Raw genomic sequence first — 25,851 nt, forward strand, 5'->3', positions numbered from 1 at the left:
CCAGTGAGAGTCAGCACCTTCAGGAACTGTATCCCAGTGAGAGTCAGCACCTTCAGGAACTGTATCCCAGTGAGAGTCAGCGCCTTCAGGAACTGTATCCCAGTGAGAGTCAGCACCTTCAGGAACTGTCCCCCAGTGAGAGTCAGCACCTTCAGGAACTGTCCCCCAGACAGAGTCAGCACCTTCAGGAACTGTATCCCAGTGAGAGTCAGCAACTTCAGGAACTGTATCCCAGTGAGAGTCATCACCTACAGGAACTGTCCCCCAGTGAGAGTTAGCACCTTCAGGAACTGTATCCCAGTGAGAGACAGCACCTTCAGGGACTGTATCCCAGTGAGAGTCAGCACCTTCAGGAACTGTATCCCAGTGAGAGTCAGCACCTTCAGGAACTGTATCCCAGTGAGAGTCAGCACCTTCAGGAACTGTATCCCAGTGAGAGCCAGCACCTTCAGGAACTGTATCCCAGTGAGAGTCAGCACTTTGTCTGAATGGGCCCCAATGAGGATCTGTACCTTCAGTAACTAATACATTCCCTCACGGATGAGGAATGTGTGGGGAATATTGTCTGAAAGGAGCTTTACTGCGTGGTAGTCTGGTGGGTTTTGGGGGGGTGTTACTCTCGCTGCGTGATAGCTTTAGGTGTGTGAGTGTGGGAGAGAGCTGAAGGTGTGAGCTGTGGAATTCGCAATGACACCTGAGAATGTGTCAATTCGATGGACAAACCGTGACTGGGTATTTTTGGGCCGGTTTATGAGAATTGAAATGGTGATGATGATCCACATTGCCCCTCATTCTCCTATCTTTGCACATTCTGTTTTGTCTCTCTGCCTTCAATGGAATTGCCTACACCTGCTGGAATTGTTCATCTCCCTCCCGGCGCCCTGACCGTCGAGAATGGTTCCTGTATCAGTCATTAACAAACGCTGCAACTCCCAGCATTGCAGCTTCAATCAGTGTGTTTTATTTCAGCAGAATTGCAAAGTACATTTCAAACAAATTAAAAGGTAAAACAGCAACAAAACATGGATATGAGAGACACTCGGTGAGGAATTAGAAATCAGTGAGAGGGTGAGAGAGAAATCCCATCAATCACACCCGGAATATTCGATTGGAGAGACGCTTGTCAGAGTGACTCTCAGTCCCATCACCATCGCTTCATTGCTAGCTGGAGTTATCTGATGGTTTGCATTGCTTTTGGTCCCAGCCCTCAAACTTTTGCTTGAAGTTGTTCTCATTCTTTTTGAAGCAGATTGCAGCCGCAAAATCACAGTCACACAATTTCTTCCAGGATTTTTGCTTTGTTATCAAATCATTGTCTGCAAAAGAAAGGAGGGTAACCAAATATACACAGTGTAAAATATGCACTGTCATGTACAGATATACACCCGAATGTACACACATTAATGTACACACTCATGCTGTGGGTGAGTTTAAAGATGTGAGAATTTGCAATGTTGCAGGAATCATTATTCTTACAGGTTCCTTAATCTTGTGGGTGATCCATAATGGTTGAGGGATCGATAATGTTGTTGAGGCTTCCAAATATATGGGGCAACAAATGTCGTGGGAGGTTCCCTACACGTTGATTTCCACGGGTGAAATTAACCGATCAGAATCACATCACAGTGAGAAGCAGCAAACCATCTGCGTATCCCAGTGAGAGTCAGCACCTCCAGTAACTGTATCCCAGTGAGAGTCAGCACCTTCAGGAACTGTATCCCAGTGAGAGTCAGCACCTTCAGGAGCTGTATCCCAGTGAGAGCCAGCACCTTCAGTAACTGTACCCCAGTGAAGAGTCAGGACCTTCAGGAACTGTATCCCAGTGAGAGTCAGCACCTTCAGGAACTGTATCCCGGAGAGAGTCAGCACCTTCAGGAACTGTCCCCCAGTGAGAGTCAGCACCTTCAGGAACTGTACCCCAGTGAGAGTCAGCACCTTCAGGAACTGTACCCCAGTGAGAGTCAGCACCTTCAGGAACTGTATCCCAGTGAGAGTCAGCACCTTCAGGAACTGTATCCCAGTGAGAGTCAGCACCTTCAGGAACTGTATCCCAGTGAGAGTCAGCACCTTCAGGAACTGTACCCCAGTGAGAGTCAGCACCTTCAGGAACTGTACCCCAGTGAGAGTCAGCACCTTCAGGAACTGTACCCCAGTGTGTGTGAGTGCGTGCGTAAGAGTGGGGTGATATGTGTCTTGGTTCTGACTTCACCAACTGGCTTGGGTTCTATCAATTCTATTCTGTTCATAACTACTGCTGCAAATTTGTGGCGCGGTGGCACAGTTGTTCGCACTGCTGCTTCACAGCACAGGGACCATGGTTCAATTCCCGGCTTGGGTCACTGTCTGTGCGGAGTCTGCACGTTCTCCCCGTGTCTGCGTGGGTTTCCTCCGGCCGCTCCGGTTTCCTCCCACAGTCCGAAAGACGTGCTGGCTAGGTGCATTGGCCATGCTAAATTCTCCCTCAGTGTACCCGAACAGAGTGTGGTGACTAGAGGATTTGCACAGTGACTTCATTGCAGTGTTAATTTAAGCCTACTTGTGACACTAATAAATAAAATTTAAACTTTCTAGCTTAATTGATTAAACAGCTTAATAACTGCAAATCATTACTGAGTGATAATTCTAAACTGGAAACCTAAATTAGTTAACAAAATACACTACAAAAGAGGCCATAGAGTCATAGATGTTTACAGCATAGAAACAGGCCCTTTGGCCCAACTTGTCCATGCCGCCCTTTTTTTTTAAACCTCTAAGCTAATCCCAATTGCTCGCGTTTGGTCCATATCCCTCTATACCCATCGTACCCATGTAACTATCTAAATGCTTTTTAAAAGATAAAATTGTACCCGCTTCTACTACTACCTCTGGCAGCTTGTTCCAGACACTCACCACCCTCTGTGTGAAAGAATTGCCCCTCTGGACCCTTTCGTATCTCTCCCCTCGCACCTTAAACCTGCACCCTCTAGTTTTAGACCCCCCTACCTTTGGGAAAAGATATTGACTGTCTAGCTGATCTATGCCCTTCATTATTTTACAGACCTCTATAAGATCACCCCTCAGCCTTCTACGCTCCAGAGAAAAAAGTCCCAGTCTATCCAGCCTCTTCATATAACTCAATCCATCAAGTCCGGGTAGCATCCCAGTAAATCTCTTCTGCACTCTTTCTAGTTCAATAATATCCTTTCTATAATCGGGTGACCAGAACTGTACGCAGTATTCCAAGTGGCAAGGTGTCGGATTCACAGCAACCACATCTGCATGAAGTATCTGCAGCTCGAGGAACTGCCTGTCTGAGTGAATGAGCTGGACTCTGGGTTTTGGACAGGGCAACAGCATCAGGGACAGATAATGTTCCCCCAGATAGAAATAAGTGGGTCCGATCAGATCAACATTGCAGAGATGCAGTTGCAAAGTGACTCAGGCTGGCAACTGAATGTTCAAAGGCAATTGACATTTTGGAAGCAGAGGAAGAAAGTAAAAGGAAATGGGGTGGATCCGTTCATAAAAGATGAGATCAACACGGCAGTGAGTGAGAAATGATCTTGGCTCAGAAGAATGTAAACACTTCTGGTTAAGCAAGGAGAGAGAGAGCGAACGTAGGAAGCTATCGGCCAGTTCACCTGACATCTGTCACTGAAAAAAAGCTGGAGCAGGTTGTGTCCATATTCATTGAAGTTGAGAAGAGTGAGAGGTGATCTTCCTGAAACATATGAAATTCTGTACTGGCTTGTCAGGGGTAGATGCTGAGAGGGTGTTTCCCCTCCTGGGGGGGGGATCTGGAACTAGATGATACAGTTTCAAAGTAAAGGGTCTCTCCGTGAAGAAGGAGAGAAGGAGAAAGTTATTTCTTCAGTGGGTGCTTAGTATTTAGAATGCTTCACCCCAGGGAGCAGTGGAGCCTGGGACCCCCTGGTTATGGGGACAGGCAGCAATGTGGAGTTAAGGTTGCAATGAGATCAGCCATGAACATAGGGCAAACCAGAGCAAGTTTGAACCCGTCGACCTGCAATGGCACCTGGCCAAGCGAACTCTTGATTTTAAAATCTTGTTTCCGATGCTTCCGTGGCCGTGCCCATCGCTATCTTTGCAATCTTCCCCAGCCCCATCACCCTTCCCGACCTCAGCGCGCCACTAATTCTGCTCCCTTGTGTATTCCTGATTTCAATCGCTCCCAAGCTCTGGGATTCCCTCCCTCCACCTTTCCGCCTGGATTGAGACATTCCTTAAACCCTCTTTGACCGAAGCTTTTGGTCATCTGAAGCCGACTTTGGATGTTTCATGACTCTAACGGGATCAGATAAAAGCTGCTGTTGTACATTGCCGATGTTGACCTGTTGAGGGAAGGGAGGGGACAGGGAGCCAGTGGAAATTTCCAAGGTCGGAATAGATTTTATTTGGGTTTTCACTCACCGCAATTGGGGACTCCATTATTGCAGGTAAAAGGGTACGGCCTGATCTTCGCAGAGCACCCCATTTTCTTGCCTTCATTGTAACAGTCATCGTGCACTTGGCAGCATCTAAACAGGTTGACAAACAGGAGATAACATTTCAGATTGAAGTTTTCTCTTGGAGAGACTGAAACTCAAGTCAGAGGCTGAATAATTCCAACCCAGCCTCAGATCGGGTTGTCCTTGGAGTTTTCAGGAATGAAAGATTCATCCTCAGGGAACTCATTCCCTCGAACTGAGGGAATAAGGTCATTGCTGCACGAGGGTTTTCCTCTTTTGTTTCAACACATTTGTTTATTGGGGATAAAGTCGGGGGTGGGAGGGAGAAACCGTTTCTCAAAAAAGCATCCAATCAGATGACAAAGAGTCTGTTCACTTTCCAATTGGTCTGGAAAGGCGCGGCACCCCGAGAATGGGCCAATGGCAGCATGGAGGAGGGATGTTTGGAGTCGGGAGGTGGTGTCATGAATAGTCGATGAATATGGACAATTATTCTTGGCATCTACATCATCAAACCAATATTTTGTGAAAGAACATCGCATCCAGCTCAAGACAAACATGACAAGGAAGGACGTGGAAGCTTTGGGAGAGAGGGCAAAGAAGGTTCACCAGGATGTTGCCTGGTCTCGAAGGTGTTGACGATGAGGAAAGGTTGAATAAACTAGGATCCATTTAACTGGAAAGATGGAGATTGAGGGGAGACCAGATAGAGGTCTACAAAATTATGAGGGGCAGAGACAGAGTGAATAGTCAGAGGCTTTTAATAAATTACCCCCAGTAACCCCCTATAAATTACCCCCAGTAACCCCCTATAAATTACCCCAGTTACCACCTACAAATTGCCCCCAGTAACCCCCTATAAATGACCCCCAGTAACTATCTATAAAATACCGTAGTAACTCCCTGAAAATTACCCACATTAACTCCCTATGAAATTTCTCCAGTAACTCCCTGTCACATTTCTTCAGTAACTCCCTATAAATTACCCCCAGTAACACTCTATAAAATTTCTTCACTAACTCCCTATAAAATATTTCCAGGAACTCCCTGCAAATTAACCCCATTAACAACCTATAACATTTCTCCAGTAACTTCCCATAAAATTTCGCCAGTAACTCACTAAACATTACCCCAGTAACCCCCAGTAGCTCCCTGCACAATCACTAAACATTACCCCCAGTAACTCCCTGTAAATTACCCCCAGTAACTCCCTGTAAATTACCCCCAGTAACTCACTAAACATTACCCCCAGTAACTCCCTGTAAATTACCCCCAGTAACTCACTAAACATTACCCCCAGTAACTCCCTGTAAATTACCCCCAGTAACTCCCTATAAATTACCCCCAGTAGCTCCCTACACTCGCTCAACATTACCCCCAGTAACTCCCTGTAAATTACCCCCAGTAACTCCCTATAAATTACCCCCAGTAACTCCCTATAAATTACCCCCAGTAACTCCCTATTAATTACCCCCAGTAACTCCCTGTAAATTACCCCCAGTAACCCCCTATAAATTACCCCCAGTAACCCCCTATAAATTACCCCCAGTTACCACCTACAAATTGCCCCCAGTAACCCCCTATAAATGACCCCCAGTAACCCCCTATAAATGACCCCCAGTAACTATCTATAAAATACCGCAGTAACTCCCTGAAAATTACCCACATTAACTCCCTGTGAAATTTCTCCAGTAACTCCCTGTCACATTTCTTCAGTAACTCCCTATAAATTACCCCCAGTAACACTCTATAAAATTTCTTCACTAACTCCCTATAAAATATTTCCAGGAACTCCCTGCAAATTAACCCCAGTAACAACCTATAACATTTCTCCAGTAACTTCCCATAACATTTCGCCAGTAACTCACTAAACATTACCCCAGTAACTCCCTATAAATTACCCCCAGTAGCTCCCTGCACAATCACTAAACATTACCCCCAGTAACTCCCTGTAAATTACCCCCAGTAACTCCCTGTAAATTACCCCCAGTAACTCCCTGTAAATTACCCTCAGTAACTCCCTGTAAATTACCCCCAGTAACTCCCTGTAAATTACCCCCAGTAACTCACTAAACATTACCCCCAGTAACTCCCTATAAATTACCCCCAGTAACTCACTAAACATTACCCCCAGTAACTCACTAAACATTACCCCCAGTAACTCCCTATAAATTACCCCCAGTAGCTCCCTACACTCACTCAACATTACCCCCAGTAACTCCCTGTAAATTACCCCCAGTAACTCCCTATAAATTACCCCCAGTAGCTCCCTACACAATTTTTCCAGTAACTCCCTATAAATTACCCCCAGTAACTCCCTATAAATTACCCCCAGTAACTCCCTATTAATTACCCCCAGTAACTCCCTGTAAATTACCCCCAGTAACTCCCTATAAATTACCCCCAGTAACTCCCCATAAATTACCCCCAGTAACTCCCTATAAATTACCCCCAGTAACTCCCTATTAATTACCCCCAGTAACTCCCTATAAATTACCCCCAGTAACTCCCTATAAATTATCCCCAGTAACTTCCTATAAATGACCCCCAGTCGCTCCCTGCACAATTTCTCCAGTAACTCCTCCAAACCAGTGCCTCACCTGTTAACCATCTCGATGGGATGCCTGATGAGCCAATGGTGCCACTGGGATGGAATGGCCAATCAGGGCACTGAATGGTGAACCAATCAGGAGAGAGAAAAGTTTGGCCTTGCCATGGGGAAATGTTTCTTGTTGAGGGGGGGTCCCAGTGTATCCACTGCAGGACATTCTGATTGGGAGGGTGCAGCACAGCCAGAGAGGGGCTGGAATGGGGTTTGCTGACACATAAGGGGTGGGTTAAAGGGAAGGGAGCGCGGAGCACAAGCTGTGTATAAATTGGCTTTTACCTTACCACAGTGATCACACTTTAAAAATCTTTCATCATTGAAGCAGTTACTCTGCCTGGAGGCAGTGGGAAGGTTTGCAAATGGAAATTGGAGAAACATATGTTCTGGTAGACAAACATGCTAGTATAGTTCGTCATAGAACATAGAACATAGAAAAGCTACAGCACAAACAGGCCCTTCGGTCCACAAGTTGCGCCGAACAATTTCCTTACCTTCTAGGCTCATTTATAACCCTCTATCTTACGAACCTCCATGAACCTATCCAAAAGTCTCTTAAAAGACTCAATCGAATCCGCTTCCACCACCACTACCGGCAGCCGATTCCACGCACCCACCACCCTCTGAGTGAAAGACTTACCCCTAACATCTCCTCTATACCTACTCCCCAGCACCCTAAACCTGTCATATAGATTTACTTTGCGGAATTTGGGAGGATAGCAATGATCATAAAATATTTGTTCCAGCAGAGAAAAAAACTCAGCTGCTCCTCCCAATCTTCCAATTTTCTATTTTAAAACTGCTTTAACAGTATTTTGTACCCTTGCAAAGTGTTCGGAACATTATAACCACTGTGTGGAATCATTGCTTATAATTTGTGCTGACTACTAATGATTTGCATATGACACTGGACTACCAATTGAATTTGTTTTTGTCATTGAAAGAACATGTGAGGTAATGCATTTTGGAAGGTCTAGTACAGATAGGAAATATACAGTAAATGGCAGAACCCTTAAGAGTATTGACAGGCAAAGGGATCTGGGTGTACAGGTACACAGGTCACTGAAAGTGGCAATGCAGGTGGAGAAGGTAGTCAAGAAGGCATACGGCATGCTTGCCTTCATCAGCCGGCGTACTGAGTTTAAAAATTGGCAAGTCATGTTGCAGCTTTATAGAACCTTAGTTAGGCCGCACTTGGAATATAGTGTTCGATTCTGGTCGCCACACTGCCAGAAGGATGTGAAGGCTTTGGAGAGAATACAGAAAAGATTTACTAGGATGTTGCCTGGTATGGAGGGCATTAGCTATGAGGAGAGGTTGGAGAAACTTGGTTTGTTCTCACTGGAGTGACGGAGAATGAGGGGCGACCTGATAGAAGTCTTCAAGATTATGACAGGCATGGACAGAGTGGATAGTCAGAAGCTTTTTCCCAGGGTGGAAGAGTCAATTACTAGGGGGCACAGGTTTAAGGTGCGAGGGGCAAGGTTTAAAGGAGAGGTACGAGGCAGATCTTTTACACAGAGAGTGGTGGGTGCCTGGAACTCGTTGCCGGGGGAGGTAGTGGAAGGGGATATGGTAGAGACTTTTAAGGGGTGTCTTGACAAGTACATGAATAGGATGGGAATAGAGGAATATGGTCCCTGGAAGGGTAGGGGGTTTTAGTTAAGTCGGGCAGCATGGTCGGTGCAGGCTTGGAGGGCCGAAGGGCCTGTTCCTGTGCTGTAATGTTCTTTGTTCTTTGATTACACAGAAGCAAGTTCTGTCTTTCTAAGGAATGTCTTCACTCTGCTTTGCCCCAGAGCAAGACATTGCTGTTTCTCAATCAGCGCAAACATTCACATCTTGGCTTCACGGAGAGTGTTTTTTTTACACAGGAATGCTCTTATTTTACCTGTCAATAGCATCCACTGGCTGGTTGCCATTCCCTCCACGAATACAGAAACAGCCGTAGTAAAGGAGTTGCCTTATATTGAACTTCGTGTTGGCGCAAACAAAAAGGTGTCGAAAGTTCATTATGTTTCTCTCCTCAACAGCGATTCCCTGTGCAGGGATCCACATTGCTACAAGAGGACAACAGGATAAATCATTGTATCAGAAAGCCCGGAATCAGAGCGAGCAGGAAGACAATTTAACAGCACGCGGATTGTAAAAACCACAAGCTGCAGAAGAATATTTGTGAATTTAATAGAAATTGTGTCTCAGAGACAGGCCATTCGGCGCAACAATCCATGGCTGTGTCTGTCCCAGATCAGGCTCCTCCCATCCATCTTCATCCAACCCAACCAGCAAAGCTTTCCATTCCTTTCTCCTTCATGCACTCACCGAGCTTCCCCTTAAAGCCATCAATAATATTCACACCAACGATTCCCTATGCCAGAGAATTTCACAATCCCAACATCAGGCAATCCCAGGACAGGCACAGCACGGGGTTAGATACAGAGTAAAGCTCCCTCTACACTGTCCCCATCAAACACTCCCAGGACAGGTACAGCACGGGGTTAGATACAGAGTAAAGCTCCATCTACACTGTCCCCATCAAACACTCCCAGGACAGGTACAGCATGGGGTTAGATGCAGAGTAAAGCTCCCTCTCCACTGTCCCCATCAAACACTCCCAGGACAGGTACAGCATGGGGTTAGATACAGAGTAAAGCTCCCTCTACACTGTCCCCCATCAGATAATCCCAGGACAGGTACAGCGTGGGGTTAGATACAGAGTAAAGCTCCCTCTTCACTGTCCCCCATCAAACAATCCCAGGGCAGGCACAGCACGGGGTTAGATGCAGAGTAAAGCTCCCTCTACACTGTCCCCATCAAACACTCCCAGGACAGGCACAGCACGGGGTTAGATACAGAGTAAAGAACCCTCTACACTGATCCTCATCAAATACTCATCGGACAGGTACAACACCGGGTTAGATATGGAGCAAAGCTCCCTCGACACTGTCCCAATCAGACACTCCCAGGACAGGTATAGCATGGGGTTAGATACAGAGTAAAGCTCCCTCTACGCAGTCACCATCAAACACTCCGGGGACTGGTACAGCATGGGGTTAGATACAGAGTAAAGCTCCATCTACACTGCCCCCACCAAACACTCCCAGGACAGGTACAGCACGAGGTTAGATACAGAGTAAAGCTCCCTCTCCACTGTCCCCATCAAACACTCCCAGGACAGGTATAGCATGGGGTTAGATACAGAGTAAAGCTCCTTCTACACTGACCCTATCAAACACTCCCAGGACAGGTACAGCACGGGGTTAGATACAGAGTAAAGCTCCCTCTACACTGTCCCCCATCAAACACTCCCAGGACAGGTATTCACATTTCCTTTTACCTTCTTTGTCATTGACAGTTCATCTGTTCTGAATCATGCCCAGTTTTTGGGCGTTGCTTCATTTGCTATGACCCGCACTCCTCCAGCACATCCCTGAGGTCTCCAGTTGATCACTTACCTCCAGGCACGATGAGGAGGATCACAATGAGTTTCGGGGACCCCATGCATTCTCGATTCCTTCCAGAGATGGATGTTTGTCTCCTCGGGGCTCTGTCTCTTTTGTTCTGCTCCCGGGGCGGTCACAACCCATATTTGCTCAGCAAATGCAAATAAGGTTCCAACCCCATTGGCCGCTCATTCCAATTCTCACCGTGATCCAAGGAGGGAGATGTTTGACGAAGCTGTTGTCATTGGGTGGTGCTGATGCGCTTGGTTTCATTGACTAACTTACTTGGCATTGAAGACACCTGGAAAGTAAAACTGTACAGATTGTTCACCACAATTCCCAGTCTAATTTATTTAATCGCAGCAGTCAGATCAATGATCTCCTGATACTTATCAGTGAGCAAATTTACTGATCCGGTTGTCGAGCTGACAAATGAGGTAGAGAATCTGGTGAAGTGGTGCAGCAACAATAATCTCTCCCTCAATGTCAACAAAACAAAGCAGATTGTCATCGACTTCAGGAAGCGTAAAGGACAACATGCCTCTCTCTACATCAACGAGGACAAAGTAGAAATGGTCGAGATGTTCAGATCAACAACAATCTGTCCTGGTCCCCCCATGCTGACACGATAGTTAAGAAAGCCCCACCAATGCCTCTACTTTCTCAGAAGACTCCGGAAATTTGGCATGTCCGCGACGACTCTGACCAACTTTTACAGATGCACCATAGAAAGCATTCTTTCTGGTTGTATCACAGCTTGGTATGGCTCCTGCTCTGCCCAAGACCGCAAGGCGCTACAAAAGGTCGTGAATGTAGCCCAATCCATCACGCAAACCAGCCTCCCATCCATTGACTCTGTCTACACTTCCCGCTGCCTCGGGAAAGCAGCCAGCATAATCAGTGACCTCACGCACCCCAGACATTCTCTCTTCCACCTTCTTCCGTCGGGAAAAAGATACAAAAGTCTGAGTCACGTACCAACCGACTCAAGAACAGCATCTTGCCTGCCGCTGTCAGACTTTTGAATAAACCTACCCCACACTAAGTTGATCTTTCTCTACACCCTAGCTATGACTGTAACACGACATTCTTCACTCTCTCCTTTCCTTCTCTATGAACGGTATGCCTTGTCTGTATAGCGTGCAAGAAACAATACTTTTCACTGTATGTTAATACACGTGACAATAATAAATCAAATCAAAAATCTCTTCACATCCCAACTGTGAATGACAACTCCCGAATTCACTGAGTTAATAATCCTGTGGACACATATGTAGGGATGTTGCTTTTTGTCAACTTTTGGAAAAGCTATGATGTACCACATGGTTAAATATCCTACCAAAACGTGCATTGCAGACTCATAGGTACAAAAGTGGGACCCCAATGCGTCAGAGGCTGGTAACAGCCATCTGGTTAAACAGTAATGTCAGCAATTTAAGCAATTGTCCCCAGGTGAGAGTCAGCACATTCAGGAACTGTATCCCAGTGAGAGTCAGCATCTTCAGGAACTGTATCCCAGTGAGAGTCAGCATCTTCAGGAACTGTATCCCAGTGAGAGTCAACAACTTCAGGAACTGTATCCCAGTGAGAGTCAGCACCTTCAGGAACTGTATCCCAGTGAGAGTCAGCACCTTCAGGAACTGTATCCCAGTGAGAGTCAGCACCTTCAGGAACTGTATCCCAGTGAGAGTCAGCGCCTTCAGGAACTGTATCCCAGTGAGAGTCAACAACTTCAGGAACTGTATCCCAGTGAGAGTCAGCACCTTCAGGAACTGTATCCCAGTGAGAGTCAGCACCTTCAGGAACTGTATCCCAGTGAGAGTCAGCACCTTCAGGAACTGTATCCCAGTGAGAGTCAGCGCCTTCAGGAACTGTATTCCAGTGAGAGTCAGCACCTTCAGGAACTGTATCCCAGTGACAGTCAGCGTCTTCAGGAACTGTCCCCCAGTGAGAGTCAGCACCTTCAGGAACTGTATCCCAGTGAGAGTCAGCACCTTCAGGAACTGAATCCCAGTGGGAGTCAGCACCTTCAGGAACTGTATCCCAGTGAGAGTTAGCACTTTGTCTGAGTGGGTCCCAATGAGGATCTGTACCTTCAGTAACTAATTCATTCCCTCACGGATGAGGAATGTGTGGGGAATATTGTCTGAAAGGAGCTTTACTCCGGGGTAGTCTGGTGGGTTTTGGGGGGGTGTTAATCTCGCTGCGTGATAGCTTTAGGTGTGTGAGCGTGGGAGAGAGCTGAAGGTGTGAGCTGTGGAATTCGCAATGACATCTGAGAATGTGTCAATTCGATGGACAAACCGTGACTGGGTGTTTTTGGGCCGGTTTATGAGAATTGAAATGGTGATGATGATCCACATTGCCCCTCATTCTCCTATCTTTGCACATTCTGTTTTGTCTCTCTGCCTTCAATGGAATTGCCTACACCTGCTGGAATTGTTCATCTCTCAGTCCCATCACCATCGCTTCATTGCAAGAAAGTTACAGCACAGAAACAGGCCCTTCGGCCCTCCAAGCCTGCACCGACCATGCTGCCCGACTTAACTAAAACCCCCTACCCTTCCGGGAACCATATCCCTCTATTCCCATCCTATTCATTTACTTGTCAAGACGCCCCTTAAAACTCACTGCCATATTGTAGCGGGATCCCTCTTTTTAACTCCACTGGGCTTATTTTAGGTTTGGTTCTCCGTCACCCAAACCCCACCAATGCCCGAGTGATTCTCTCTCTCGCCGATGGAACAACGGCCACCTTGCGTCTACTTCACTAGAGTAGCGCTCCCAAGAGAGAGAAAAGGAAACTGCTGCCTATCCACTACCTGGCAGCCTTTCCTGAGTGGGCGGTTTCGAAGCGCCCAGGGTACCCTCAGTTCTAGACTCCGGAATTATGGTAAGGAATATTTCATATTGTGACTTAGTCAGAGATCATTGGTGAGAAATTGAAAAAGATCAAAACGGACTCCAATGGAAGTCAAAGATATATATATATATATTTATTAAAACATCAAGGTCAATCACCAAACACCAGGAAAACAACACACAATGCCTTATGCTCTATAAGACTATAGCTATGGAAGGAATACTAAAACGGACACACCGGAATGCTTACTTTACACAAGTTTACCACATCTTAAACTATGAAAGGTGCATGCAAAAGCCCCCCCTTTTCCCAAAGCCTCATCCACTATGATGATCTCGGGAACTTCGCGAATTACATGGGAATACTCACAATCCGAGTTTAAATTGCTCAGTGGGCTTCGGGCTGCGTGCTGGAGACGAACGAGAGGCAGGAACAGGAGACAAGTGCTGCTATGCTGGTCCGAAGAGAAAAGAGAGAGATGGCCGGCCTGACCATTCTTTTATATTGTAAAACTTGCATTTTTTTCCTGCCAACTCCGCCCCCTTCCAACCGGCAGTTCCACAGACAAAGGCTTGCTAATGTTATCTGCAGCTGCGATCTTACAGTCCATAGAGACCAGATGATCCCATCCCAGGTGATAGGTCTCTTGCTGTTCTTTATTGTTCCATCGGAGATCGTTTAATTGTTTTCCCACTGTGGAAATGGGCTTCTCCTCGCTCTGGGACAAGGCCATTATCACCTGTATTGAGTCCAGACCAGGTGTATTGTCTTGCTGCCGGCCTAGTCTGGTGATGTCGTGAGTTCCTTTTTGTGCTGCTGATAACCTAATCAGCAGTCCGTCTGGTTTCTGGCTGCTTGCAATTTTTGGACTGGACCCCTTCACACACACACACACACACACACACACACACACAGGCTGGCTGAGCTCCCTGGGAAATTTTTGGTCAAGTCCTGCAGCCAAATGTGGCCACTTTCACAGTTCTTTAGGGTTCAAGTCCTTTTCCCAGCTCATAAAAAGGCCTGAGTTGCCCGAAAAACTTACAGATGCCCCTTCGATACATCCAGACTCGCTCGGACCGTATCGACATAAACGTTTGAGGGGCAACATTTCTCCTCCTTCGTGACTGTAAGCACCCCCTACTAACCCGCGAAGCCCTGTGTCCCGAGGAATCCCCTTAATCTGAGCTACACCCCTTTTATATACAGCAACACAGAGAAAGGTGACATAGGTAGATACATTACAACAATCCCTTGCAATATGCGGGATGGAAAAACATTAAATACAACAAGTACAGCAATAAACCAGCGGCCCCCAAACGTAGGGGTTACCGCATATATGTACAGAAACTTCACAGCATTGGGATACAGTAGCGGTTTTTCTTTTAACAACACCTGGTATAATAGCTCTGTCTCGCGAGGGCACCATGCTGGTAGACGCACTTCAGTCAAATTTAACACAACAGAGGCAACAGCGTAATGTACCCCCTGGTACAATAACTTCTTGGTGGGGATGAGCACTAGGCCATTCTCAGACCCCTTGGTGGTTGTCGGACAGTTGTGGGGGTTGATCGGTTGGGCCGTGGGCAGGGGTCTCTTTACCTGAACCAGCAGTTCGGTAGCTTTCACAGTCATCCCAGCCCAGGGAGTTACGCATCCCTTCCCAATGCGGTCCCAATTTATCCCGCCCCCGGAGTCCTGCCACCACCTCACGAAGGTGATCGATGCCCCTTGTGGACATACCCTGGCAGACCCCCATAGGCACAAATATATCCCCTGGTCATAAGCCCACCACTTCTCCCAACATACAGTAATCCCTCCTGGTGACCACATGATGGTCCGGTAGGTATCATTGTCCAGTTGTTCCCAGTCCGAGGATCGATCCCTCATGTCCGGGCTCAGCTTCCTGAGCCACCACCACCTCCCCAAAGGAACATCCCCCTTACAGGTTAAACACACCCGCCTGCCCTCCGTCACCCTAACCCGGTCAGTCGCCACCTGTATCTCTCTGCAGAGTACAGAGGCCTCTCCGTATGTGAAGCTCTGGTGGCTGGGGTACCTGGTCGAGTTCGACCCCAGCCACCCAGGCCACCTCCCCACGTGGGAGTAGCGTGTCTGCTCCGAGGTCACCAGGTCTCCCTGACCGGTAGTTACGAGGGGTGCCCTGCCGCCAGAGCACCCATATAGCAACGACTCCTCCATTTCCCCTCTACGGGTCTCACACATCTCCAGGCACATTGTTATACTCAGTATCCATATGGCAGGACGACCCATCTGTAAAACAAAACAGAAGACCTCCTTGCCTCCACATTGCCGTTTACCCTTCCTGGAACCACTTCAAACGGAAGGGCGCCATTGTATTCCTCGCTTGCAGTTACCGCTTTTGAAATTGCCACCGTGCAATTTCACAAGCTGCCGGCTGCAGTACTGTATTTCGCAGCCTGGCTCCCCAGGGTCCTAGTGCCCTGCGTCCATTCTTAAACTAGAGAAGTTCCCGACCTCCTCACTACTGTTCCCAATTCGGAAAACATCACATACACAGAATAATCTACACGGAAAACTACTAAAACAACCAGAACGTGAATCCTATATCTATTTACACCACCACCCGTCTCCGGGTGGTCAACTTAAAACTGATCCTCACCCTGCTGAGGCCAGTCGTCTGCCTGGCCTGACCGTCCGGTCCAGACCTCCGTGGGCCGAGGGTCCTGACTGCCCCTGGCCTCCCCTTCCCCAAAGGGTTTCCGGAATCCCTCTCCGTTCCCTGCGGAGACTGGGCTACCCGTGGCCGCACTTCGTAGTGCCCCACGCCTTCTACTTTCCACCCGGGCCCTTTTGCTGCGGGGTCAGGCCCCGAGTGCCATGTGTGAGGGAGACCACCTTACCGGGGGTCTGGAGACCCTGCTGCTCCGACGACCCCTCCCTGACTCCCATACCAGAGGTGATACCTCCATCTCCTCTGCCTCCCTAACTTCGGCCTCACTGAGGCAGTTGACCCGGCCGGTGAGCTGATGCTCGGGTAGTTTAAAATTACCCAGGCTGGGTGCTTGTATCACCGTTAACCTCACTGCGGCCGCTACCTCCGGTGCTGCCCCCTTCCTCACTCCCTTCTTGCTCTTCCCGGCCCTGGTGGGGTCAAAGAGCCTGCATTGGTTTACATGAAACCATTTCACCTTGCGGGGGAGCTGAACAGCATATACCATGGGGCTGGCCTTGTCCACTATACTGTACGGCCCCGCGTACAGTGGCTCAAAGGTCCCCACCCGCGCAAAATTGCGGACCATCACCTGCTCTCCTATGGCCCACTCGTGAGTTGTGCTGGGCTCCAGCAGCAGCCTGTTTCTGCGGTGCTGGGCCCCCATGTTACTGGCTGCCTGCCGGTGAACCTGCTTCAGCTGTTCCAACAGCTGTTTTGCGAACTTATCCCTATTGACCTCCCTGAGCTGTCCCTCTGTCAGGGCAGGTACCATGACATGAATCGGAGTCCTCATGACTCGCCCGGTCATGAGCTCGTGTGGGGAATATCCTGTACTCCTGGACTGACTAGCCCGGATCCTCATGAGTACTAGGGGCAGAACTTCCACCCACCGGTTAGGAGAGTTGCCAGTCTCCTTCCGCAACCTCTCTTTAATGGTGCAGTTTAACCTCTCCACAGGACCCGAGGACTGGGGGTTATAGGCCACATGCCATTTTGCCCTGATGCCCAGGACCTTAAGGGTCGCCTGCATGACCTGCCCCGTGAAATGACTCCCCTGGTCCGACTCCACAAACTGCGGGAGTCCCCACCTGGAGAACACCTCCCTGACTAGGATCTTAGCCGTGCCTACAGCGGTGGCTGTTCGGCACGGGAAGGCTTCGAAAACGCATTCACTAATACAAGGCAGTACTTGTATCCCCCTGCGGCGGTGGGAAGGGGTCCAATATAGTCGATCTGTACCGACTGCCAGGGCCCCTCCACCCTACGGACGTGCCCCAGCGAAACCTTCCTCTTTTGGGGATCGGGGTTATTCGTGGCGCACACTAAACAGTTCGCACAAAAGTCGCGAACGTCCTCCCGGAGGCCAGGCCACCATCCTGCCTTCTCTACCCGCTGCCAGGTGGTCTCGGGACCGGGGTGTCCCGCTCCGGGGCTCTCATGAGCTACCTCTATGAATTCCCTCCTATGCTGGGAAGGCACCATCCACTGGTCCCCTCTAAAGAGCATGTCTTCCTTTAAGGTCATGTCCTTCTCTCCATAAGGACCCTCTACCCTTTCCTGCCTACCCAGGGCTGTTATGGCGGTCTTCAACTCGGGGTCCTGTGCCTGAACAGTGGCTAGGTCTGGGGCCAAGGTCACTCTTGGATCCCCTCTCCGGGGCTGTCCCCTGACTGCTGCCACCTGTCCTTCCCCGTAAGGATCCCACTCTACCCCGTACCTAGCCCCCTCTCTGGCCAGACTGTCTGCCCTCTGGTTCCCCTCACCCTGTGGCTCTGTCTTGGAGTGGGCTTTAACCTTATGGATGTACCTATCCCCGCCCTCCCCTACAGCAGCCACGATCCTCTCTAACAGGGGTTTTGTGGCGAGGGGCTTCCCATCCGAGGAGGTGTACCCTTGGCGGGACCAGATGGCCAGATACTCCGTGCACGAGTTGCACGTAAACATGCTGTCCGAGCAGATGGTGTATGGAATGGGGAAACGCTCCGGATGTGTGACCACATACATCACTGCGGCCAGCTCTGCCTGCTGAGCGCTCAGTGTGTGGGGGAGCTTGAGGGCCAGGGCTATCTCTGCTTCAGGGTCCCAGATCCTACAACCCGTGAATCTGATGCCCCCCGATATGGAACTGGATCCGTCTACGTATATCTCCCTACCCGTGGGATGCAGCCCTGCCCGAAAACCAAAACCTACCTCCCATACCCCCTCTACGGAACAATGGTGTGGCTCCCCTGGGTACACCAGGTTGGCTGCGAGCTGTGGCTCACTCGGCCCCTTCACCCGTAGCGCCATTTGGGACAACAAGAGAGTCCACCGGGTGATCCTGGCGCTACTGACCGTGCCATCTTTAATCTGACCGTTTAACAACATTTGGGTTGGGGTGTGATGGGTCAGGAGGGTGATGGGTGCCATTCTAATAAAAACCTGCACCCGCTTCACCGCCCAGTATGTGGCTAGCAGGTGCCATTCACAGTTGGAGTATGCCCGCTCCACTTCTGTGAGAACTCGGGAGGAATACACCACTGGCCTCAACTTGCCATGCCGTTCTTGGAGGAGTACAGCGCTCAGGCTAACACTGCCTGCTGCTACCTCCAGGAAAAATTCCTCCCGGGGGTCAGTGGCTCCCAGAGCTGGGGCCTTTTGCAAGTCCTCCTTGAGTCGGACGAATGCCGACTCACACTTGCTGTCCCACTCCCATTCCACCCCCTTGTGCAGCAGCCTGAGCAGAGGCGCTGCAGTCACGGCGTAATCTTCAATGAAGTCATGGCAGTAGCCTGTGACTCCCAGAAAGGACCGTACCCCCCTAACGTCTACCGGGACTGGGAGTTCCTGCACTGCCTGTCTCCTGGCCGCATCTATCCCTCTCTCCCCAGCCCCAAGGGTTAAACCCAGGAACTTGACCTCCCTCAACCCGATTTGGGCTTTCTTGGGGTTAACTTTTAACCCTCCCTTATGGAGTAACCCCAACAACTCGTCTACCAGGGGGCCATGTTCCTCGCTACTGTCCGTGAACAGTAGTATATCATCCACATACTGGACCAGTCTGTGGGGCTCACTAAACTCTTTCAGGCATTCAGCCATGCACTGGTGAAAAATGCTGGGGCTGTTGTGGAAACCCTGTGGGAGACAGCTCCATGTATACTGCTGCCCCTTAAACGTGAAGGCGAACTTACACTGGTCCTCCTGCTTGACTGGGATGGACCAAAACCCATTCGAAATATCCAGCACTGTAAAAACAGAGGCTGACGCTGGAATTTCTCCTAACAGGTCCGCCACGGCTGCTACCGTTGGGGCGCATGCCGGAATATTCTTATTTAGGACTCTGTAGTCCACTGTGACCCTCCAGGAATTATCTGGCTTCCTCACCGGCCAGAGCGGTGAGTTCACATGTGTGGGAATTGGCCTCAAAATGCCTTGCCTTACCAGTGAATTTAGGGCCACCTCTAAATCTGCCTCCACTTCCCGGGGGAAACTATACTGTTTCTGGGGTCGGGACATGGGGTCTCCATCTATCCTGACCTCTGTCCCGGTGACCCTCCCGCAATCGTGCTTGTGGGTCGCAAAGGCGGCCAAATTCTTCCGGACATACCCCCTATATTCCTCCGAGGTATTCCCTACCATGGCTTCCAAATCATACCCCTCTTTGGGTTTCACTACACACAAAGCCCCCCTTTCTTGTGCCCTCTCTATGACCATGACCTCTTTCTCAGCCCCTTCCCCTGCTATGCCCCACAAACAGTGGTTCCTCAGGTCCACCAAGACCTGATGAGCCACTATAAAATCGGCGCCTTTCCCTCCTGCTCCCATCTCATCAGGACGCATTTCCACCGCGCCTGGAGTGTCCCCAACCTGATGGACAGGGGAACAGAGAAAAAACCAGTCTTCTCGTTTCCCGTGAAGCCGACAAGACTGTAGGGCGCCCCGCTGGATAGAGGGGATGTTTGGGGATTGTCCGTGTGGACAATGGTACTGGAAGCACCTGTGTCCAGTAGGTAACTCCCGACCACATCCTGGACCTCCATCCTGACCCAGGGTCTCCCGCATGGGCCATACTCTAATGGACATAGGAAGGTGGGCTGCCCCGCTGGCAGTCATAAGGGAGCTCGTGGTGCGGGTGCGGGCTGGCCCTGGCCTGTTACCATCGCTATCTGCCCGGACCCTATTGCCTTGGTCTGCAGATAAGCCAGCAGATCCTTTACATCGATCGTCTCCGGGGTAAGTGCTCCTACCACCGGGGTTGGTGTCTTTTTCATGGGAACCCTTCCCTTCCTGCTCGGGTTCCTACACTCCCTCCTGAAGTGCCCGGGCTTCCCACACCCGTAGCACACCGGCCTCCGGTCTGAGGCCCGGCTGCCTTCCTGCTTCCACTCCCTCCTAGGGAGGGGTGCCGGTGCGACCTCATGCACCTTGCCCTTATGGGGCTGTTCCTCACTTCTCTCCCCATTGCGATATGCAAGGGTGAGCTTTCTTATTACCTCCGCCTCGTTAAGGTTGGGGTCCAGCGGGTCGAACCAATGCTCGGCCTTTGCCCTAACTCGCGGAAGGCAGTTAGCTACGAGAGTCTTCAGCCAGTGGGCTGTCCTCTCGTCCAGATGTTGCCTGTCTAAGGGAGTCCCACACGCTCCCTCATATACTGTCCACAGCCTGTCTGCGAACATGTCCGGGGACTCTGCGACTTGCTGCTTTGTCTCCCCCACCCTCGTGAAGGGACTACCCTGATTTAACCCCATGGCCTCCAGAACTGCTGTCGTGCCGCTACCCATGTGGCAGGTCTTCCCCCTTCCCTGGAGGTCACTGCCTTACATAAATATGAGTCTAGGGTCATCAGCAATAGTTTTACCCGTTCCACCTCATCACAGTCGTTTATGTCAGCTGCCTGCTGCACCTCCATAAAATGTAATGACGGGTCTCCCGCCCTAGTCAGTCTTGGGATGTGGGTTACCATCCCCCTGAGCACATGTGCCCCATGGGGAATTATTATATCACTCTCTATCGGTCCCCTTGCGTCCCCTCCCACCGGGGGACCATACTTTCTTTGTCTAACCGGGCACATCTGCCCCACCTGGGGCTGTTGCCCCCCTGCCTCATCGGCATCCGGCTCTCCCTCCATGCTCGGTAGCCCCACCACTCCGGGGTGTGCTACCCATGTCGGAGACACCACAACCTGGGGATACTCCACTGACCCCCCTTGGACCCGTCCCTCCCTGGACGTCCCAAACCCTACCTGCTGACCCGGACACATTACCGGCATCTCAGGCAGCGGTCTGTTCCCTTTCCCAAAGGAATGGTGCGCTATACCCGGCGGACACGCCGCCACCTGGGGGTACCCCGTTGACCCCCCTTGGACCTGCCCCTCTCTGGACAGCCCGAACCCCACCTGCCGACCCGGACACGTTTCCGGTGCTTCAGGAGGCGGTCTATTCCCCTTAGCGCCCGGGGAATCATCCGCTGCGAGGAGCCCTCTGCCCCTCGGGGACCCTCCTGGACCTCCCAGGTGCACCCGTCCCCTGACCTTGGACAGAGCCTCCTCCAGCTCTTCTATCCATGCCTGGCACGGCCCATGCTCGCCGTCACCTAACTCGTTGCAAGCCACCCTGTACGCTGCCTGGATGTCCCTGAACCTCCCTTCCAGCTCCTTGTACCTCTGCGCACCTTGAGCCAGGAGTTCCTGGGCCTCCCGTTCCCTCTCCTTTGCCTCAACTACCTGGCATTGGAGGAACTCCTTTTCGTATCGGTGTGACTCGCTAGCTTGTAGGATGCACTGCCTCGCATCAGTTAATTCATTAAATAACTGTTCCTCTGCTCTAGCGCTGTCCCCCGCGCTGGCCCTAACTTCGCTCAACTCTCCCTCCAGAACAGCAATTCTCCTTTCCATTTTGGTTACCTGCTGGGACAGACAGGCTAGCCAAACTGCCTTTTCCAACCCTTTAGTGTATTCCTTGCTCTCTGTCCATGCAGCCGCAGCCATTACGGGCTGCTCTGCATTGATTAGTGCTAATACCCACGTTTTGGTGAGGTTGACCTTTTTCCACAGATATGAGGAGATTCTCTCCTCCATTTTGCTTCTTTCCCTCACCCCCTCTGACAAGTCACATATTCCAGACCACCGGAGTCCTGTCGCGGTCGCCATTGTAGCGGGATCCCTCTTTTTAACTCCACTGGGCTTATTTTAGGTTTGGTTCTCCGTCACCCAAACCCCACCAATGCCCGAGTGGTTCTCTCTCTCGCCGATGGGACAACGGCCACCTTGCGTCTACTTCACTAGAGTAGCGCTCCCAAGAGAGAGAAAAGGAAACTGCTGCCTATCCACTACCTGGCAGCCTTTCCTGATTGGGCGGTTTCGAAGCGCCCAGGGTACCCTCAGTTCTAGACTCCGGAATTATGGTAAGGAATGTGGTGAACCATTGTTGGTTACCACCAGGAGTGCTGAGCCATGGTTTGGCCAGTACTATGAGTCTGTAGATATGTTACTGTTGGGGTTAGGGTTGGGCTGTTCTACCTGTTAATATAGTCCTATGGTACACCCCAGTTGGCTCCGCCTTCTGGGAGAGGTATAAAGGTCACTGCTCTGCCTGGTGACCCTTTAGTCTGGGATTGTATATTGTATATAGTAGCTCCGTTATTGTTGGCAATAAAAGCCTTTATTTCCCGGGTACATCCTGCCTCCCGTGTGATTTATCGCGCATCAATTTTATTGCCAACAAATACATTTTTTTTTGAAAAAACCCAAAAGAAAACCATGGAGCAAATGCTGAAACCCGAACGGCTTACGTTGGATCCACGTGCGGCGGGAGCATCGAACACTTTCGACCACTGGTTGAAGTGTTTCCAAGATTACCTCGACGCCTCCACAGCGGTCTACAACGACGCCGACAGACTCCGGGTCCTCCACGCGAGGGTAAGCGACGCTGTATACTTCGCGATCCGTGAGGCCCCAGACTACAAAGGGGCCCTCGAGCTTCTCAAAAAGCGATACAACAAACCGCCGAATGAGATCCATGCTCGACACCTTCTAGCCACTCGACGGCGGCAGCCCGGCGAAACGACGGAACAGTACGTGTGTGAACTTCAGCAGCTAGCCAGAGCCTGCAACTGCAAGCCAGTGTCGGCAGCCCAGTACATGAGCGACTTAGTTCGAGATGCGTTCGTGGCGGGAATCGGCTCGTCGTACATCCGCCTTCGGCTGCTGGAGCAAGGTAACCTCGACCTCACTAAAACCGTAGAGTTAGCTGACGCTCTAGAAACGGCCTCCAAAAGTCTGGAGATGTACCCCGACGACCGCGTGGGGACATTGTGGCAGGTGCAGCCGCAGACTCCACTTTATTCAGCGGGATCAAAAAACTGCGCGATTGCGTTTCCAGCCTCGGACCTGACGATGGCAGCAGCTCCAGATGGCCCGCGGTGTTACTTCTGTTGGGGGGGTGAAACACCCTCGGCAGCGATGTCCAGTTAAAGTGGTATTGTGCTCCGCCTGTGGCAAGAAGGGACATTATTCCAAAGTATGCCAAACCAAATCACTCTCCAAACACAGCAGTGCGGCGTGTGACTCCCCGGAGCCGGCCTCCTTGCCTTCTGCGTCTTCGAGGTATTCCACCACCTGCGATTCCAGGACGTCGCCATTCCTAACGACGGAGTCACAAGACACGTGCGACCTGCAGGGGCCGCCGGTTTTGGCGCCATCGACCACGTGCGACCTATGAGGGCAGCCATTTTTGTCGGCACCGACCGCAAATGACCAGCAGGGGCCGTCATCAACCATCTCAGCTGCCTGCAGTTGCACCCACGATCCAACGGTGGCGTCAATCATCCTGGACCAGGCCAAGCCTCACAGACTTGACAAGTCCATGATGGACACACAGGTAAACGGACGTCAGATTTATTGTTTGTTTGACAGCGGGAGCACGGAGAGCTTCATTCACCCTGACACCGTGAAGCGGTGCGGTCTCCAGATTCGGACTGTCAAGCAGACAATTTCGATGGCGTCAAGGTCCCGGTCTGTCACCGTGCTAGGGAGCTGCATGGTCAACCTGATGGTGCAGGGCACGGTTTACGAGAACTTCAGGCTCCTTATGTTACCGCACCTTTGCGCGCCGATACTCCTAGGACTAGATTTTATGGCCCACCTGAAGAGTGTAACCCTGCAGTACGATGGGCCACTCCCTCCGCTTTCAGTGGGAGCACTGGAGCCTCTAAATTGCCCAACGCGCTCCACATGTAGTCTCTCGACGCTCAGGATTACCACACCCTCCCTATTCCAGAATCTCGTGCCAGGCTGCAAGCCCATCGCGACTAAGAGTAGGCGTTACAGCGCTGAGGATCGGATCTTCATTCGATCTGAAGTTCAGCGGCTCCTCAAGGAAGGGATCATCCAACCTAGCGCTAGTCCTTGGAGAGCGCAAGTCGTGGTGGTTAAGAATGGGAACAAACCCCGGATGGTCATAGACTATAGTCAGACCATTAATAGATACACGCAGCTGGATGCGTATCCCCTCCCGCGCATATCTGACATGGTCAATCAGATTGCGCAGTACCGGGTGTTCTCCACCATCGACTTAAAATCTGCTTACCACCAGCTCCCCATTCGCCCAGAGGACCGACAATACACGGCCTTTGAGGCGGATGGTTGCCTGTACCACTTTTTAAGGGTTCCCTTTGGTGTCACGAATGGGGTCTCGGTCTTCCAGCGTGCTATGGACCGAATGGTGGACCAGAACGGGCTGCGGGCTACCTTCCCGTACCTGGATAACGTCACCATCTGCGGCCATGACCAGCAGGACCACGATGCCAACCTTCTTAGATTCTTACGCACTGCATCTCGCCTGAATCTGACCTACAACAGGGAGAAGTGTGTATTTCGCACGCGCCGCCTAGCTATCCTCGGATACGTGGTGGAAAACGGGGTCCTTGACCCTGATCCAGACCGTATGCGTCCCCTCCTCGAACTCCCCCTGCCCACTAGCATAAAAGCACTGAGAAGATGCTTAGGCTTCTTCTCATACTATGCACAGTGGGTTCCCAATTACGCGGACAAAGCCCGTCCGCTCATCAAGTCTACCTCCTTTCCCCTAACAACAGAGGCTCGCTTAGCCTTTGCAGGAATAAAAGCCGACATCGCGAAAGCCACGATGCACGCTATTGATGAGTCCATCCCCTTCCAGGTGGAGAGTGATGCATCTGATTTCGCCCTGGCCGCCACACTTAACCAGGCAGGCAGGCCTGTCGCCTTTTTCTCTCGCACCCTCCAAGGCCCTGAAATTCGGCATTCTGCGGTGGAAAAGGAGGCCCAGGCCATTGTGGAGGCCGTTCGGCATTGGCGCCATTACTTGGCGGGAAAACGGTTCACTCTGCTCACGGACCAGCGGTCCGTGGCGTTCATGTTCAACAACACGTTACGGGGTAAGATCAAGAATGATAAAATCTTGAGGTGGAGAATCGAACTCTCCACCTACAACTATGATATCATGTACCGTCCGGGGAAGCTCAACGAGCCCTCAGACGCCCTGTCACGTGGAACATGCGCTAGTATGCAGGAGAATCGATTACAGGCCCTCCACAATGATCTCTGCCATCTGGGGGTCACTCGGCTCTTCCACTTCATAAAGGCCCGGAATCTACCCTACTTGGTGGAGGATGTCAGGTCCATAACCAGAAGCTGCCAGGTATGCGCGGAATGCAAACTGCACTTCTACCGACCTGACAGGGCACACCTCATTAAGGCCACTCGTCCCTTCGAAAGACTGAGTGTGGACTTCAAGGGCCCCCTTCCCTCGACAGATCGGAACGTGTACTTCCTCAATGTG

The 25,851-nt window shown here is 50.7% G+C and overlaps 1 protein-coding gene and 1 pseudogene across 3 annotated transcripts in view; one reads left to right on the forward strand and one right to left on the reverse strand.

The window, feature by feature from the left end:
- Window positions 1-25,851, forward strand: part of LOC144511101 (basic phospholipase A2 PC1 pseudogene) — a 92,885-nt pseudogene that overhangs the window by 60,870 nt on the left and 6,164 nt on the right. The window lies entirely within an intron of this gene.
- On the reverse strand, window positions 1,036-10,567 carry LOC144511439 (basic phospholipase A2-like). 2 transcript variants are annotated; one of them, XR_013500823.1, is made up of 3 exons: window positions 8,945-8,983; window positions 4,411-4,517; window positions 1,036-1,316 (listed from the first exon to the last, which is right to left on the reverse strand). XR_013500823.1 is itself a non-coding variant. In XM_078241793.1 (3 exons), exons 1-3 carry the CDS (start codon window positions 10,556-10,558, stop codon window positions 1,162-1,164), a joined length of 312 nt encoding a protein of 103 aa, XP_078097919.1. In that variant the 5' UTR covers window positions 10,559-10,567; the 3' UTR covers window positions 1,036-1,161. The 2 variants fall into 2 exon arrangements, 1 of the variants encoding a protein (XP_078097919.1); XM_078241793.1 differs by lacking the exon at window positions 8,945-8,983 and adding an exon at window positions 10,509-10,567.

The sequence above is a fragment of the Mustelus asterias genome, chromosome 24 (assembly GCF_964213995.1).
Source record: "Mustelus asterias chromosome 24, sMusAst1.hap1.1, whole genome shotgun sequence".
NCBI classification, from domain to species: Eukaryota; Metazoa; Chordata; class Chondrichthyes; order Carcharhiniformes; family Triakidae; genus Mustelus; species Mustelus asterias.